A 17475-nucleotide genomic window follows, 5' to 3' on the forward strand; every position below is an offset into this window, starting at 1 on the left:
CCTGCACTGAATGATAGGGCTGCAAAGAGAATAAAGAAAATATGTGAAATATACCTTTTATTGCCTCTTTCAGTATGAATTTACCAGTAGAAGAACAGTACAATACACAGGACAAAATAAAATCCCTATAGCACTGATATTTCCTGGGGGATTTACTAGAGTTTTGTCAATCAAGGCACAGATCATATAAACAATAATATGAAAAATACAACCTACAAATGTTTTGCAGTGTCTGATAGGATGTGCTGGTCTGAGTAAACAGGACTCAGCGCCAAGGCATTTTGCTAAATATAGTCTTTTAAGGTATGAGCACATTATTTTCCATTAAATACAATAACACACCAAAATAGATTTGTCAAATTACTGCAAAACTCGGCATATAGGCAGATATGAAAATGATTACAGGTGTGACCGGAGTAGACATTGGGTCTTACCAAAAGATAAAAGTACTTTCCATGCTGCAGTATAGAAAGGCTCTCAGATGCTACTTTGGGGTAATTTACCTTTAGGTGAGAACTGCTTGGTAGACATGGCTCTATGGTGCACTCAAAGACATTTTGACCAGTTAACAGACATTAGGAGGGGACCCATCTAGAATAATACAGTACATAACCCCTATAATGTGTCCCAGAATAGTACAGTACATAACCCTCTATAATGTGCCCCAGAATAATACAGTACATAACCACTATAATGTGCCCCAGAATAATACAGTACATAACCCCTATAATGTGCCCCAGAATAATACAGTACATAACCCCCTATAATGTGCCCCAGAATAATATATAACATAACCCCCTATAATGTGCCCCAGAATAATACAGTACATAACCCCTATAATGTGCCCCAGAATAATACAGTACATAACCCCTATAATGTGCCCCAGAATAATATAGTACATAACCCCCTATAATGTGCCCCAGAATAATACAGTACATAACCCTTATAATGTGCCCCAGAATAATACAGTACATAACCCCTATAATGTGCCCCAGAATAATACAGTACATAACCCCTATAATGTGCCCCAGAATAATACAGTACATAACCCCTATAATGTGCCCCAGAATAATACAGTACATAACCCCTATAATGTGCCCCAGAATAATACAGTACATAACCCCCTATAATGTGCCCCAGAATAATACAGTACATAACCCCTATAATGTGCCCCAGAATAATACAGTACATAACCCCTATAATGTGCCCCAGAATAATACAGTACATAACCCCCAATAATGTGCCCCAGAATAATACAGTACATAACCCCTATAAAGTGCCCCAGAATAATACAGTACATAACCCTTATAATGTGCCCCAGAATAATACAGTACATAACCCCCTATAATGTGTCCCAGAATAGTACAGTACATATCCCCCTATAATGTGCCCCAGAATAATACAGTACATAAGCCCCTATAATGTGTCCCAGAACAATACAGTACATAACCCTCTATAAAGTGCCCCAGAATAATACATTACATAACCCCCTATAATGTGCCCCAGAATAATACAGTACATAACCCCCTATAATGTGCCCCAGAATAATACATTACATAACCCCCTATAATGTGCCCCAGAATAGTACAGTACATAACCCCCTATAATGTGCCCCAGAGTAATACAGTACATAAGCCGATATAATGTGCCCCAGAATAATACAGTAAATAACCCCCTATAATGTGCCCCAGAATAGTACAGTACATAACCCCTATAATGTGCCCCAAAATAACAGGTTATAACCCCTATCATGTGCCCCAGAATAATACAGTTCCTAACCCCCTATAATGTGCCCCAGAATAATACAGTTCCTAACCCCCTATAATGTGCCCCAGAATAATACAGTACATATCCCCCTATAATGTGCCCCAGAATAATACAGTTTATAACCCCCTATAATGTGCCCCAGAATAGTACAGTACACAACCCCCATATAATGTGCCCCAGAATAATACAGTACACAACCCCCTATAATGTGCCCCAGAATAATACAGTACATAACCCCTATAATGTGCCCCAAAATAACAGGTTATAACCCCTATCATGTGCCCCAGAATAATACAACACATAACCCCCTATAATGTGCTCCAGAATAATACAATACATAACCCCCTATAATGTGCCCCAGAATAATACAATACATAACCCCCTATAATGTGCTCCAGAACAATACAGTACATAACCCCCTATAATGTGCCCCAGAATAATACAATACATAACCCCCTATAATGTGCTCCAGAACAATACAGTACATAACCCCTATAATGTGCCCCAGAATAATACAATACATAACCCCTATAATGTGCCCCAGAATAATATAGTACATAACCCCCTATAATGTGCCCCAGAATAATATAGTACATAACCCCCTATAATGTGCCCCAGAATAATACAGTACATAACCCCCTATAATGTGCCCCAGAATAATACAGTACATAACCCCTATAATGTGCCCCAGAATAATACAGTACATAACCCCTATAATGTGCCCCAGAATAATACAGTACATAACCCCCTATAATGTGCCCCAGAATAATACAGTACATAACCCCTATAAAGTGCCCCAGAATAATACAGTACATAACCCTTATAATGTGCCCCAGAATAATACAGTACATAACCCCCTATAATGTGTCCCAGAATAGTACAGTACATATCCCCCTATAATGTGCCCCAGAATAATACAGTACATAAGCCCCTATAATGTGTCCCAGAACAATACAGTACATAACCCTCTATAAAGTGCCCCAGAATAATACATTACATAACCCCCTATAATGTGCCCCAGAATAATACAGTACATAACCCCCTATAATGTGCCCCAGAATAATACATTACATAACTCCCTATAATGTGCCCCAGAATAGTACAGTACATAACCCCCTATAATGTGCCCCAGAGTAATACAGTACATAAGCCGATATAATGTGCCCCAGAATAATACAGTAAATAACCCCCTATAATGTGCCCCAGAATAGTACAGTACATAACCCTCTATAACGTGCCTCAGAATAATACAGTACATAACCCCCTATAATGTGCCCCAGAATAATACAATACATAACCCCATATAATGTGCCCCAGAATAATATAGTTCCTAACCCCCTATAATGTGCCCCAGAATAATACAGTACATATCCCCCTATAATGTGCCCCAGAATAATACAGTTTATAACCCCCTATAATGTGCCCCAGAATAGTACAGTACACAACCCCCATATAATGTGCCCCAGAATAATACAGTACACAACCCCCTATAATGTGCCCCAGAATAATACAGTACATAACCCCTATAATGTGCCCCAAAATAACAGGTTATAACCCCTATCATGTGCCCCAGAATAATACAACACATAACCCCCTATAATGTGCTCCAGAATAATACAATACATAACCCCCTATAATGTGCCCCAGAATAATACAATACATAACCCCCTATAATGTGCTCCAGAACAATACAGTACATAACCCCCTATAATGTGCCCCAGAATAATACAATACATAACCGCCTATAATGTGCCCCAGAATAATACCGTTCCTAACCCCCTATAATGTGCCCCAGAATAATACAATACTTAACCGCCTATAATGTGCCCCAGAATAATACCGTTCCTAACCCCCTATAATGTGCCCCAGAATAATACAGTACATAACCCCCTATAATGTGCTCCAGAACAATACAGTACATAACCCCCTATAATGTGCCCCAGAATAATACAATACATAACCCCCTATAATGTGCTCCAGAACAATACAGTACATAACCCCCTATAAAGTGTCCCAGAATAATACAATACATAACCGCCTATAATGTGCCCCAGAATAATACCGTTCCTAACCCCCTATAATGTGCCCCAGAATAATACAGTACATAACCCCCTATAATGTGCTCCAGAACAATACAGTACATAACCCCTATAATGTGCCCCAGAATAATGCAATACATAACCCCCTATAATGTGCTCCAGAACAATATAGATGGTCCCCCTCTTTCCCCCCTTATACATGGTCCCGCTTTTTCCCCCTCTATAGATGGTCCCCCTCTTTCACCCCTTATAGAGAGTCCCCCTCTTTCCCCCTCTATAGATGGTCCCCCTCTTTCCCCCTCTATAGATGGTCCCCCTCTCCCCCTCCCTTATAGATGGTCCCTTTCTCCCCCTCCCTTATAGATGGTCCCCCTCTCCCCCTCCCTTATAGATGGTCCCCCTCTCCCTCTCCCTTATAGATGGTCCCCTCTCACTTATAGATGGTCTCCCTCTTTCCCCCTTTATAGATGGTCCCCCTCTTTCCCCCCTTATAGATGGTCCCCCTCTTTCCCCCTTTATAGATGGTTCCCCTCTCCCCCCTCCCTTATAGATGGTCCCCCTTTCCCCCTCCCTTATAGATTCCCCCCTCTCCCCCCTTATAGATACCCCCCTCCCCCCTCCCTTATAGATGGTCCCCCTCTTTCCCCCCTTTATAGATGGTCCCCCTCTCCCCCCTCCCTTATAGATGGTCCCCCTCTCCCCCTCCCTTATAGATGGTCCCCCCCTCTCCCCCTGTACTCATGTACCCTGGGCCCCGGGCTGTCCACCCAACCTGGGCCCCCCCCCAGTCAATTCGCCCACATTATAATCTGCTACTGCGACCCCCCCACCACTGTCCCCAATAAACACTGCCTGCCTCCCCTCTCTGCTGGCCCCAATAAACATAATGTTTGGTCCCTTGCTGCTACCCCCAGTAAGCATTGCCCACCCCACCTCCACTGCCCCCAATAAACATATTGCCACCTCACCTGGTCCCCTGATGTTGCCCCCCCAAGGTCACAGCAGCACAGAGGATGTCAGGAGAGGAGGGTGCTGATCTATAGGGGAGGTCCCAGCAGCACAGAGGATGTCAGGAGAGGAGGGTGCTAATCCTATAGGAGATAGTCCCCCTTTATAGATGGTCTCCCTCTTTCCCCCTTTATAGATGGTCCCCCTCTTTCCCCCCTTATAGATGGTCCCCCTCTTTCCCCCTCTATAGATGGTCCCCCTCTTTCCCCCTTTATAGATGGTCCCCCTCTTTCACCCCTTATAGATGGTCCCCCTCTTTCCCCCTCTATAGATGGTCCCCCTCTTTCCCCCCTTATAGATGGTCCCCCTCTTTCCCCCTTTATAGATGGCTCCCCTCTTTCCCCCTTTATAGATGGTCCCCCTCTTTCCCTCCTTTATAGATAGTCCCCCTCTCCCCCCTCCCTTATAGATGGTCCCCCTCCCCCCCTCCCTTATTGATCACCCCCTCTCCCCCTCCCTTATAGATGGCCCTCCCTTATAGATGGCCCCCCCTTATAGATGGTCCCCCTCCCTTATAGATGGTCCCTCTCCCCCTCCCTTTATAGATGGTCCCGCTCCCTTATTGATGGTCCCCCTCTGCCCCCCCCCTTATAGATGGTCCCCCTCTCCCCCTGCCTTATAGATGTTCCCCCTCTCCCCCTCCCTTATTGATGGCCCCCCCTCTGCCCCCCCCTTATAGATGGTCCCCCTCTCCCCCTGCCTTATAGATTGCCCCCCTTATAGATGCCCCCCCTCCCTTATAGATGGTCCCCCTCTTTCTCGCTCTATAGATGGTCCCCCTCTTCCCCCTTTATAGATGGTCCCCCTCTCCCCCCTCCCTTATTAATGGTCCCCCTCTCCCCCCTCCCTTATTGATGGTCCCCCTCTTCCCCTCCCTTACAGATGGTCCCTCTCTCCCCCCTCCCTTATAGATGGTCCCCCTCTCCCCCCTCCCTTATAGATGGTCCCCCTCTGCCCACCCCCTTGTAGATGGTCCCCCTCTCCCCCTCCCTTATAGATGGTCCCCCTCCCCGCCCTCCCTTATAGATGGTCCCCCTCCCCCCCCTCCCTTATAGATGGTCCCCCTTTCCCCCTGTACCCATGTACCCTGGGCCCCGGGCTATCCACCCAACCTGGGCCCCCCCCCCCAGTCAATTCGCCCACATTATAATCTGCTACTGCGACCCCCCCACCACTGTCCCCAATAAACACTGCCTGCCTCCCCTCTCTGCTGGCCCCAATAAACATAATGTTTGGTCCCTTGCTGCTACCCCCAGTAAGCATTGCCCACCCCACCTCCACTGCCCCCAATAAACATATTGCCACCTCACCTGGTCCCCTGATGTTGCCCCCCCAAGGTCACAGCAGCACAGAGGATGTCAGGAGAGGAGGGTGCTGATCTATAGGGGAGGTCCCAGCAGCACAGAGGATGTCAGGAGAGGAGGGTGCTAATCCTATAGGAGATAGTCCCCCTTTATAGATGGTCTCCCTCTTTCCCCCTTTATAGATGGTCCCCCTCTTTCCCCCCTTATAGATGGTCCCGCTCTTTCCCCCTTTATAGATGGTCCCCCTCTTTCCCCCTCTATAGATGGTCCCCCTCTTTCACCCCCTTATAGATGGTCCCCGTCTTTCCCCCCTTATAGATGGCCCCCCTCTTTCCCCCTTTATAGATGGTCCCCCTCTTTCCCCCTCTATAGATGGTCCCCCTCTTTCCCCCCTTATAGATGGTCCCCCTCTTTCCCCCCTTATTGATGGTCCCCCTCTTCCCCTCCCTTACAGATGGTCCCTCTCTCCCCCCTCCCTTATAGATGGTCCCCCTCTCCCCCCTCCCTTATAGATGGTCCCCCTCTGCCCACCCCCTTGTAGATGGTCCCCCTCTCCCCCTCCCTTATAGATGGTCCCCCTCTCCCCCCTCCCTTATAGATGGTCCCCCTTTCCCCCTGTACCCATGTACCCTGGGCCCCAGGCTGTCCACCCAACCTGGGCCCCCCCCCCAGTCAATTCGCCCACATTATAATCTGCTACTGCGACCCCCCCACCACTGTCCCCAATAAACACTGCCTGCCTCCCCTCTCTGCTGGCCCCAATAAACATAATGTTTGGTCCCTTGCTGCTACCCCCAGTAAGCATTGCCCACCCCACCTCCACTGCCCCCAATAAACATATTGCCACCTCACCTGGTCCCCTGATGTTGCCCCCCAAAGTCACAGCAGCACAGAGGATGTCAGGAGAGGAGGGTGCTGATCTATAGGGGAGGTCCCAGCAGCACAGAGGATGTCAGGAGAGGAGGGTGCTAATCCTATAGGAGATAGTCCCCCTTTATAGATGGTCTCCCTCTTTCCCCCCTTATAGATGGTCCCGCTCTTTCCCCCTCTATAGATGGTCCCCCTCTTTCACCCCCTTATAGATGGTCCCCCTCTTTCCCCCTCTATAGATGGTCCCCCTCTTTCACCCCCTTATAGATGGTCCCCGTCTTTCCCCCCTTATAGATGGCCCCCCTCTTTCCCCCTTTATAGATGGTCCCCCCTCTCCCCCTCCCTTATAGATGGTCCCCCTCTCACTTATAGATGGTCACCCTCTCCCCCCTCCATTATAGATGGTCCCCCTCTTCCCCCTCCCTTATAGATGGTCCCCCTCTCCCCCTCCCTTATAGATGGTCCCCCTCTCCCCCTCCCTTATAGATGGTCCCCCTCTCACTTATAGATGGTCACCCTCTCCCCCCTCCCTTATAGATGGTCCCCCTTTCCCCCTCCCTTATAGATTCCCCCCTCTCCCCCCTCCCTTATAGATGGTCCCCCTCTTTCCCCCCTTTATAGATGGTCCCCCTCTCTTATAGATGGTCCCCCTCTCCCCCCACCCTTATAGATGGTCCCCCTCTCCCCCCACCCTTATAGATGGTCCCCCTCTCCCCCCTTATAGATTCCCCCCTCCTTTAAAGATTCCCCCCTCTCCCCCCCTTATAGATGGTCCCCCTCTCCCCCTCCCTTATAGATGGTCCCCCTCTTTCTCCCCTTTATAGATGGTCCCCCTCTCCCCCCTTATAGATTCCCCCCTCCCTTATAGATTCCCCCCTCTCCCCCCCCTTATAGATGGTCCCCCCCCTTAAAGATGGTCCTCCTCTTTCCCCCCTTTATAGATGGCCCCCCTCTCCCCCCTCCCTTATAGATTCCCCCCTCTCCCCCCCTTATAGATGGTCCCCCTCTCCCCCCTCCCTTATAGATGGTCCCCCTCTCTTATAGATGGTCCCTCTCTCCCCCCTCCCTTATAGATGGTTCCCCTCTCCCCCCTCCCTTATAGATGGTCCCCCTCTCCACCCTCCCTTATAGATGGTCCCCCTCTCCCCCCCTTATAGATGGTCCCCCTCTTTCCCCCCCTTTATAGATGGTCCCCCTCTGCCCCCCCTATAGATGGTCCCCCTCTCCCCCCTCCCTTATAGATGGTCCCCCTCTCCCCCCTCCCTTATAGATGGTCCCCCTCTCCCCACCTTATAGATGGTCCCCCTCTCCCCCCCTCCCTTATAGATGGTCCCCCTCTCCCCCCCTCCCTTATAGATGGTCCCCCTCTCCACCCTCCCTTATAGATGGTCCCTCTCTCCACCCTCCCTTATAGATGGTCCCCCTCTTTCCCCCCTTTATAGATGGTCCCCCTCTCCCCCCTCCCTTATAGATGGTCCCCCTCTGCCCCCCCCCTTATAGATGGTCCCCCTCTCCCCCCCTCCTTTATAAATGGTCCCCCTCTTCCCCCTCCCTTATAGATGGTCCCCCTCTTTCTCCCCTTTATAGATGGTCCCCCCTTTCCCCCCTCCCTTTATAGATGGTCCCCCCTCTTTCCCCCCTCCCTTTATAGATGGTCCCCCCTCTTTCCCCCCTCCCTTTATAGATGGTCCCCCTTCTTTCCCCCCTCCCTTTATAGATGGTCCCCCCTCTTTCCCCCCTCCCTTTATAGATGGTCCCTCCTCTTTCCCCCCTCCCTTTATAGATGGTCCCCCCTCTTTCCCTCCTCCCTCCCTTTATAGATGGTCCCCCCTCTTTCCCCCCTCCCTTTATAGATGGTCCCCCCCCTCCCCCTCCCTTTATAGATGGTCCCCCTCTCCCCCTCCCTTTATAGATGGTCCCCCCTCTTTCCCCCCTCCCTTTATAGATGGTCCCCCTCTCCCTCTCCCTTTATAGATGGTCCCCCCTCTTTCCCCCCTCCCTTTATAGATGGTCCCCCCCTCCCCCTCCCTTTATAGATGGTCCCCCTCTCCCCCTCCCTTTATAGATGGTCCCCCCTCTTTCCCCCCTCCCTTTATAGATGGTCCCCCTCTCCCTCTCCCTTTATAGATGGCCCCCCCCCCCCTTTATAGATGGCCCCCCCCCTTTCCCCCCCTCCCTTTATAGATGGTCCCCCTCTCCCCCTCCCTTTATAGCTGGTCCCCCTCTTTCCCCCCTCCCTTTATAGATGGTCCCCCTCTTTCCCCCCTTTATAGATGGTCCCCCTCTTTCCCCCCTTTATAGATGCCCCCCACCCCAGTCAGTAAATAACACAAAAACAACAAAATACAACTCACCTACCCTGCGTTCCCCCGTCAATCCTCTCTCCTTCTGCAGTCTCCGGCTGATGCGCGGCTGCCGGGGGTGTCCCGTCCTCTCCCTGGCAGCGCGCGCATCACACAGCTCCTAGTGCCGCCTGGGCCCTGACTTCCGGTACGTGCGCTCCCAGTACCGGAAGTCAGGGCCCCAGGCGGCACTAGGAGCTGTGTGATGCGCGCGCTGCCGGGGAGAGGACGGAACACCCCCAGCAGCCGCGCATCAGCCGGAGGGCAGTGGCGGGGTGAAGGGGGCCTGCCGGGCGGCATTATAATGTGGGCGGCGTGGCATGGGCCCCCCCGAAGCCTCGGGCCCCGGGCGGCCGCCCAAACTGCCCACATTATAATCCACCACTGGGCTGCGTTCACACTACGTATATTTCAGTCAGTATATGTATATTTCAGTCAGTATATTTCAGTCAGTATTGCAACCAAAACCAGGAGTGGATTAAAAACACAGAAAGGATCTGTTCACACAATGTTGAAATTGAGTGGATGGCCGCCATTAAATGGCAAATATTTGCTGTTATTTTAGAACAACGGCTGTTGTATTGAAATAATGGCCGTTATTTACTGTTATATGGCGGCCATCCACTCAATTTCACCATTGTGTGAACAGAGCCTTTCTGTGTTTTTAATCCACTCCTAGTTTTAGTTGCAATACTGACTGAAATATACGTAGTGTGAACGCAGCCATATACTGTATACACACACACATATACTGTATACACACACACATACACACATATATACTGTATACACACACACATACACACCCACACACTAATCTCCTGTGTCTGTCTCCTCCAGCAGATGTCACATCCCAGGCCAGCAGTGGAGGGCTCAGGAGATGAGGCTGTATGGGAGGGGACAGGGCACACACAGCTTCCAGTCAGCTCTACTGTGGTGCTGGGACTCCCTCCCCTTCTCTCTGCTCCGACAGAGACAGCCAGCCAGCTAGGAGACAGCCCCCAGTGACAAGGCTGCCTATCACTGAGCTACGGAGAGGGGGCCTGAGGAGGAGGCAGAGGTGCCTGGTGATGTGCCTGCAGACCGGGTGAAAGTGAAAGTGAGGGATTGTGCCGCCCCCTAGTGGAGTAAAGAATCTGCCGCCTGAGGCAGAAAGCTCAGTCTTCCTCATGGCAGAAACGGCCCTGGCTGACACTAATGCCTCTCGGTTACATTTAAAAACCAACGCCAGAATGATGGTATATAATTTGATCAAACCATATTGCCTCATGTACTGCGTGCAGGTCTTCTGGCCCACATGAGTCCCTATACTAAACAAACACTGTGTCCGTCAGCGACCGCCAACTCCGCAAAGCAAGCGACAACAGAGGAGGAGGGCATATTATATAAGGCAATATGGTTTGATAAAATTATATCCCAACATTCTGGCGTTGGTTCTTAAATGTACCTGAGAGGCATTAGTGTCAGCCATAGGTATGAGGTGCAGCAATTTCTTTCTCTCTGGGTTTGCATTTTATTTATAACAACTCTGCAAACTGTTTTAAAAAGCTATAGGTAGATTGGTGATTGGGCTGCTTAAAGCAAATGTACCACTAGAATACAGGTTTTTTTTGTTGTTTACATGAACAGACCGGTGCTGGTCCTTTCTTTGAACTGCTGCCTGGTTCCCGCACATTGCCAGGCATGAAGCACTGGAGGCGGGCCCGCTGGCTTCCAGTGTGACAATCTGCCCTCCCTTCTGTGATGCAGCTCTATTAGAATCAGACCGGCACCAGTCTGTTCATGTTAAAAACAAAAAAGCGATGTACTAGTGGTAACTGAGGTAATGGGCACACAGAGCAACAGCAGCAGAATTGTCTGCCGCAGAATGTGGCCAGCCTCTGTGTCATAATGACACTCTATAGGAGGCTGGCGCGGCTCCTCTCTCTGCACTGAAGAATGAACATATTGTAAAGGAGCAGCAATCTATAAAATAATGTATATCTCATTAAGGGGGCACAGTTCATTATACCTGAGGGGGCACAGTGTATAGTGTGTATTAGTGTGTAGAAGTGAAAAAAGAAGTGAAACAACTCCATAGAAGACGTCACTGATATCATTGGGTAAAATTAAATGTTAGACCTGGCAGGCACCCTCCTCTTGTCCTCCTACTATGCTTGAAACTAGCCTCTATAAAATAATTACACTCCTTCTTATCCAGTGTCCCTAACAAAATTATAAAAGGTTAAAAAAGAAATATGGTTGTGCTATTCCTGCAGTTCTGGAGCCTAACTCTAGCCAGGTAATGCCTTCTCAAAATAAGGGCCCTATTAGACGGCCTGATGTTAAAGGACAACTCCGGCGATTTTCTTTTCTAGCTTATTTAACACACATTACAAAGGTGTGTAAATAAGCTGTGTGCCCCCCCCCCCCCAACACACACATACACGTGTTATATAAAGCATACATACCCAATTACAGTCGACCCCCGTCCTCTTCTCTCGGGCGCCATTTTGTGAAGGAGTCGTCACTGCAGGGGTCGGGCCAGGCCAGGTCTTCCTCCTCAGCGTCTTCTGGTAAAGTAAATGGGACATGAAAATGCTGCTGGTGCACTTGCGCACCAGCAGCCTTTTCATTGGCTGGACCGCATTACATGGCTTCCAGCTTGCTCAGCCCTGATTGGAGTAGGAAGAAGACCTGGCCCGACCCCTGCTGTGACGACATCTTCACAAAATGGCGCACAAGCAGCCTGTTCTCTCCCATTCACTTCACTTGAACCCAAAAGTGAGGAAGCTCCAGAGACGCCAGCTGGAGGTGGCAGAGTCGCGGCCGGCGGGAGATTCAAGTGGCAATCGTCACCGGAGGGATGGTGAGTATGAAGTGTGTCTGTTTTTTTTGTTTTAGGTCCCAACGGAGTTGTCCTTCAAGTAGCAACCTAGCGTCCACCTGTCAGGTCAGCGATCACTTGCTATTTATTCCCCACTGGATGAAGTTGCCAGAGCTGTGGAGTCGGGAGTCGTGGAGTCGGAAATAGTTTTGGCTGGAGTCGGAGTTGGAAAAAATGTACCGACTCAGATTCCAGCTTTAAAAAAAAATCTTAGAACAATTTAAAATTGAATTTTATAAGTTTTGCTCATCAATATATATTATGAGCAACATTCTAATAGGACACTGGCCCTATTAGATAAGGGGGTCAGGGAAAAGTTGTCAGTCACTATTTGGCAGCTTGTTTCTGAGCTGGAAGAGTCCTTTGTGTGGGGGGAGATCTGTGCTGTTCCCTTCCTGGATGCTGGATGACTGTATATGAGCAGCAGTGTAATATGAAGATATCCTGTGTAATATAGAGGAGGAGGAAAAGACATAAGTAGTGTAGCAGTAACCTCTGTCCTCAGTGTGGTGTTTTTCTTCAGTGTTCTATGGCTGCAGCTGTGTGTGTGTGTGCGTGCGCGCGTGCGTGGGTGCTATGGCTGCAGCACGCTGTGTGTGTGCGTGCCCCACACCCACAGTGACCCCTCTATATCACTATGTGTGACCCCCTCTATATCACGTTGACATCTATATTACAGGTATCTGGCATTGTTAGCAGTGTTTCTGTGTGTATGGTGAATATTTAGGTAGAAACATAGAAGATTGTCAGCAGGAAAAGACCACCTGCTCCATCTAGTCTAGTTGTGAGTAGTTCAGGACATAGAGGCTGGAGACTGGCTGCATACACAGGAGAAGCTGCTTTATATCTTTCCTCATTCCCTCAGAAGTCGCCCCAGGATCATGGGTCTCCAAACTGCGGCCCTCCAACTGTTGCAAAACTACATTTCCCATCATGCCTGGACAGCCAAATCCAAAGCTTTAGATGTCCAGGCATGATGGGAGTTGTGGTTTCGCAACACCTGGAGGGCTGCAGTTTGGAGACCCATGATGTAGGACATTAGGGAGAAGCTGCTGAGCCAGTGTGACAAATAAGTCCCCTGGTATATGACTGGCCATTTATGAAGGAGCAAGAGTCGGAGTCGGTCCTGATAAAATTCAGGAGTCGGAGCTGCGGCTTACAGACTCCACAGCCCTGGAAGGTGCTATTACAAGCACCATCAGGAAGTGGGGGAAGGGGCGCCTGGATGATCTTTAGATTATGGGTAGCCCATAGAAGATATCGGTGGTCTGCTGTCGCCACTCCTATTACTTAGAACGACAGCCGGCAGACCGACGGTATCGTTATCCTAATTTTGGTTCATGCTGGAAAATAACGTTCAGCCGACTTTGTGCATGTTGGCTGATCATTGTCTTTGAGCATGAGTGATTACACGCGAATACAAACGATTATAGGCCAGAGCTGCCAGTAATCGGCCAAGTACGGACGATAATCATACTGTCTCCTACTAACAATAGAAGAAGCCTTCTAACCTGAACTGAAAAATGTCAGGTTGTTCATGTATCTACTAAACTGTGGTTCAGTGGTTTTCCTTAAATTTTTGTGAGTAACAGAACAAGCACAATACAATGAAACAGTATTTTGTATTTTCAATACAATGAAATAGTATTCAATTACACTTAAAACTCAGTTAAAAAACTTCAACAAAGGTAATGTTGGTAAAATAATAACTATATAGTATGACTGAAAATTAAAATGTTATGTTACTCTAACAAAACAGTTTAACAAAACAGTTATTGGTCTCAAATAGTTTTTTGCATATAATTATAAAACAGGCCATACATTGCCAGGGTATGTAAAAAAAGAAATGAGTGCAAAAATAAAATCAATGTGAAAAGGTAATAACCAAAAAAATACCCAAACTAAGAAACCAACCAATCTTAAGTTATAATGCACATTGTGGGAAAGAAGCAAAACAAGTAGTGAACTTCAAAAGAGAAGTTTAAGGTAGGATTTACATGTTCCCTGTTCACTCCGTAAAGCACAGACGACACAGATTTTAAATCCCTGTAATGAAGTGTTTCCCTTCCGGCATGATGCTTTAATATCATGCCAGAAGCGGGGAAACTGTTTGAATCTCTGTTACACTGTAATGACACAGCTGCACGGCTCTGTCATTACAGTGCCAGGGAGAGTCAGTTTCCCTGCTCCAGGCATGATATTAATACATCATGCCTGACGGGAGACACTTCATGACAGGGATTCACCATCCGTGTCATCCGTGCTTCATGGAGCGAACACGGAACATGTGAATCCGGCCTTCGACACTAAGTGGACATTTAGAAAGTGGATACGTGAAAATTGTACATCCCATTTTACATTATCTCTCTTTTTTCTATAGAAATAAGTGCAGAGGAATAAAATCAATGTGAAACAGTGATAAAAAAAAAAGAATAAGGAAGCCAATCAATCACAAGTTATAATGCACATTGTGGAATAGAAGAAAAACAAGTAGTGAACTTCAAAAGAGAAGTTTAAGACACTGAATAAGTGGACATTTAGAAAGTGGATACATCAAAATATCTTAATTTAACATTATGTCTCTTTTTACTACAAAATGATAGTGGGAAAAAGTCACATTATTAAAGTTTTAAAGATAGAAAAATATGTAATAAATGCAGGAATAGTGAACTATTAACAACAGAAAAAAAACAGTGATACAATCGCCCCAATAGTACAAAAAAACAGATTGGCAAACTAAAGTAACAAAAAATACAAAGTTAGCTGTTTGCAGCTTGTCTTTATCTTATCGCCTCATCGCCGCTTATTTTTTTTTTTGCCTCGTTTTGGTTTTCTTTGGTAAAGTTCTTCAAAATCTCCATAGTCTATTTCACAGTCCTCTTGAAATCCTAAGTATAAAAAAGTAGAAAATATCTGTCAACTGAAAGCTAGCGTTTTTTTTCCAAACTTCTGTTTTGCACAGAGAATTTACACACAGAGGCCCAGATTTATCAATACATGTGAAATTTGTCAATAGCAAGAATAATTGTAACCTGCAGTCTTTCTTCCATCCTTCATCTGAACAATGCCTAACAATCTGTACATATTCCAACACTTCTTTTCTTGCATAAGTAAAGGCCCTATTACACAGGCCTATTATTGGCATACTAACAGGCTTCTGACCAACTTCACTGGCCCCAATTAGGCTGGAGGGGGCCAAGAAGCCCTTGATCTGAACGAAGGTGGGACCCAAACCTAGTGGACAAACGTGACCTAGTTAGTTATACACCTTTACCAATGAACAACTGCTTCAGCCAAACTGTTTACAACTGAAAAGAAGTCGGCTGTATTGGATATGTTTGGACTATAGTCAGACGATACATAGTCCTTTCAAGAAACATCTTTCAGGAAAGAACATTCTAAGAATATTCTGAGAAGTGGACTGAGATCGAAAAACTGTGGTTAGCTCCCATCCACCTCAGCGAACTAATTTGGTCCCCTTCTTACTCGGGCTTCACTGATTGGCTTCTGGGTCCCATGAGGCACACCAGGAAGGTATGGCTGAAAAGCTGCGAACGATTCTCCCTAAGTCTATGTTCACACTATGTATCTATGCGGCTGTATTGCGGGCTGTAAATCATCGGCCGTATTTTTCCGGTTTATGCGTACGCTGGAAAGTATACGATATACGGCTGCACAGTGCACACTATGTATGAGTAAACGGACCCGTAAAAAATGAACAAGACCATTGTTTGCGGCTGGAACTGTGCAAATTCACGGCCGTGGATTGACAGGCGGTCCGTACGAAGTACTTCAAAAATAGCCGGCAATAATGACGAATGCCTCTAATAGTTAATATATTAAATTAATAAAACACATTTTCTTTGTAATAAAGTCCCTTTCGTTTTCAATAATTTAATTCTAACGAATCCATCATTGTGCAATTAAATATACTGTTAAAATAAATATATATATAAATAAATGTATATTTATACATATATTTATTTTTTAACAGTATATTTAATTGCACAATGATGGATTCGTTAGAATTAAATTATTGAACAACGAAACTGATTTTATTACAACAAAAATGTGTTTTATTAATTAAATATTAATTAGTACAGGAAGCTCCATAAGCCGTTAATTCATATTCCCGGTAAATAGAGCTTTCTGTACTAATCATCACTTTACTTTAATTAAAACATCAAATGTTTCTTCTAATTATGTTATCACAATAGCATTATTAGAAGAAACATTTAGAATTATATGTGCGCTCAGCTGATTGGCTGATCGGCTGAGCGCACATATAAAGAGCCGATCCGCAGTATAGTGACTTCATTGTGCTGCGGACCAGCGAAGAGGACACATCGGGGTGAGTATAAAGCTCTCCCCACCCCCTCCCCAGCACTGCACCCATCCCAGTAAGGAAGGGGGGTCACTTAACCCCTTCCTTGCTGGGATGGGTGCAGTCTGACATCAGTCTGGCCCCCAAGGGGTTAAGGGGGATGCAATACATCCTCCCTTAACCCCTTGGGGGCCAGACTGTAAGCAGCGATCTGTAAAGATGCTGCATACTGTAAGGTGCACAACACCGCTCACAATGATGGGTGTTGTGCTCCTGTTTGTGTGTTTTTTTTTGTGTTTCTCCCTTTTTGTTTTTCAGATATCGGTATCCTGTGGATTACGTCGGATTTGGTTTTTTTTTTTTTATAAAATGGTCAATGAGGGGTGTGGGGGTGTTTTTATTTAAATAAAAAAAAATTTCCACTTGTGTCTTGTCTTTATTTCTTTACTTTATAGACTTAGTAGTTGAAGCCGTCTAATAGACGGAATCTATTACTAAGTCTATAAAGTAAAGAAATAAAGACAAGACACAATTGGAATTTTTTTTTTATTCAAATAAAAACACCCCCACACCCCTCATTGACCATTTTATTAAAAAAAAACACCAAACAACCGCTAGTCATCGACGTAGTCCACCGAATCCGACGTAATCCACAGGATACCGATATCTGAAAAACAAAAAGGGAGAAACACACAAAAAACACACAAACAGGAGCACAACACCCATCATTGTTAGCGGTGTTGTGCACCTTACAGTATGCAGCATCTTCACAGATCGCTGCTTACAGTCTGGCCCCCAAAGGATTAAGGGAGGTTGTATTGCATCCCCCTTAACTCCTTGGGGGCCAGACTGATGTCAGACTGTACCCATCCAAGCAAGGAAGGGGTTAAGTGACCCCCCTTTCTTACTGGGATGGGTGCAGTGCTGGGGAGGGGAGATCTGTATACTCACCCCG

General features: G+C 46.8%; 1 protein-coding gene across 4 annotated transcripts in view; it reads right to left on the minus strand.

Annotated features, from left to right (window-relative positions):
- Positions 1 to 13954: 13954 nt before the first annotated feature.
- The window catches only part of TRANK1 (tetratricopeptide repeat and ankyrin repeat containing 1), a 154809-nt gene continuing 151288 nt past the window's right edge, over positions 13955 to 17475 (minus strand). For all 4 annotated transcript variants that reach the window (XM_069958474.1, XM_069958475.1, XM_069958476.1 and 1 more), the window contains one exon: positions 13955 to 15084. In XM_069958474.1, coding sequence (XP_069814575.1) covers positions 14990 to 15084 — 95 coding nt within the window. In that variant the 3' untranslated portion in view covers positions 13955 to 14989. The remainder of the gene's footprint in view (positions 15085 to 17475) is intronic.

This window comes from Dendropsophus ebraccatus, chromosome 2 (assembly GCF_027789765.1).
Source record: "Dendropsophus ebraccatus isolate aDenEbr1 chromosome 2, aDenEbr1.pat, whole genome shotgun sequence".
Classification (NCBI taxonomy): domain Eukaryota; kingdom Metazoa; phylum Chordata; class Amphibia; order Anura; family Hylidae; genus Dendropsophus; species Dendropsophus ebraccatus.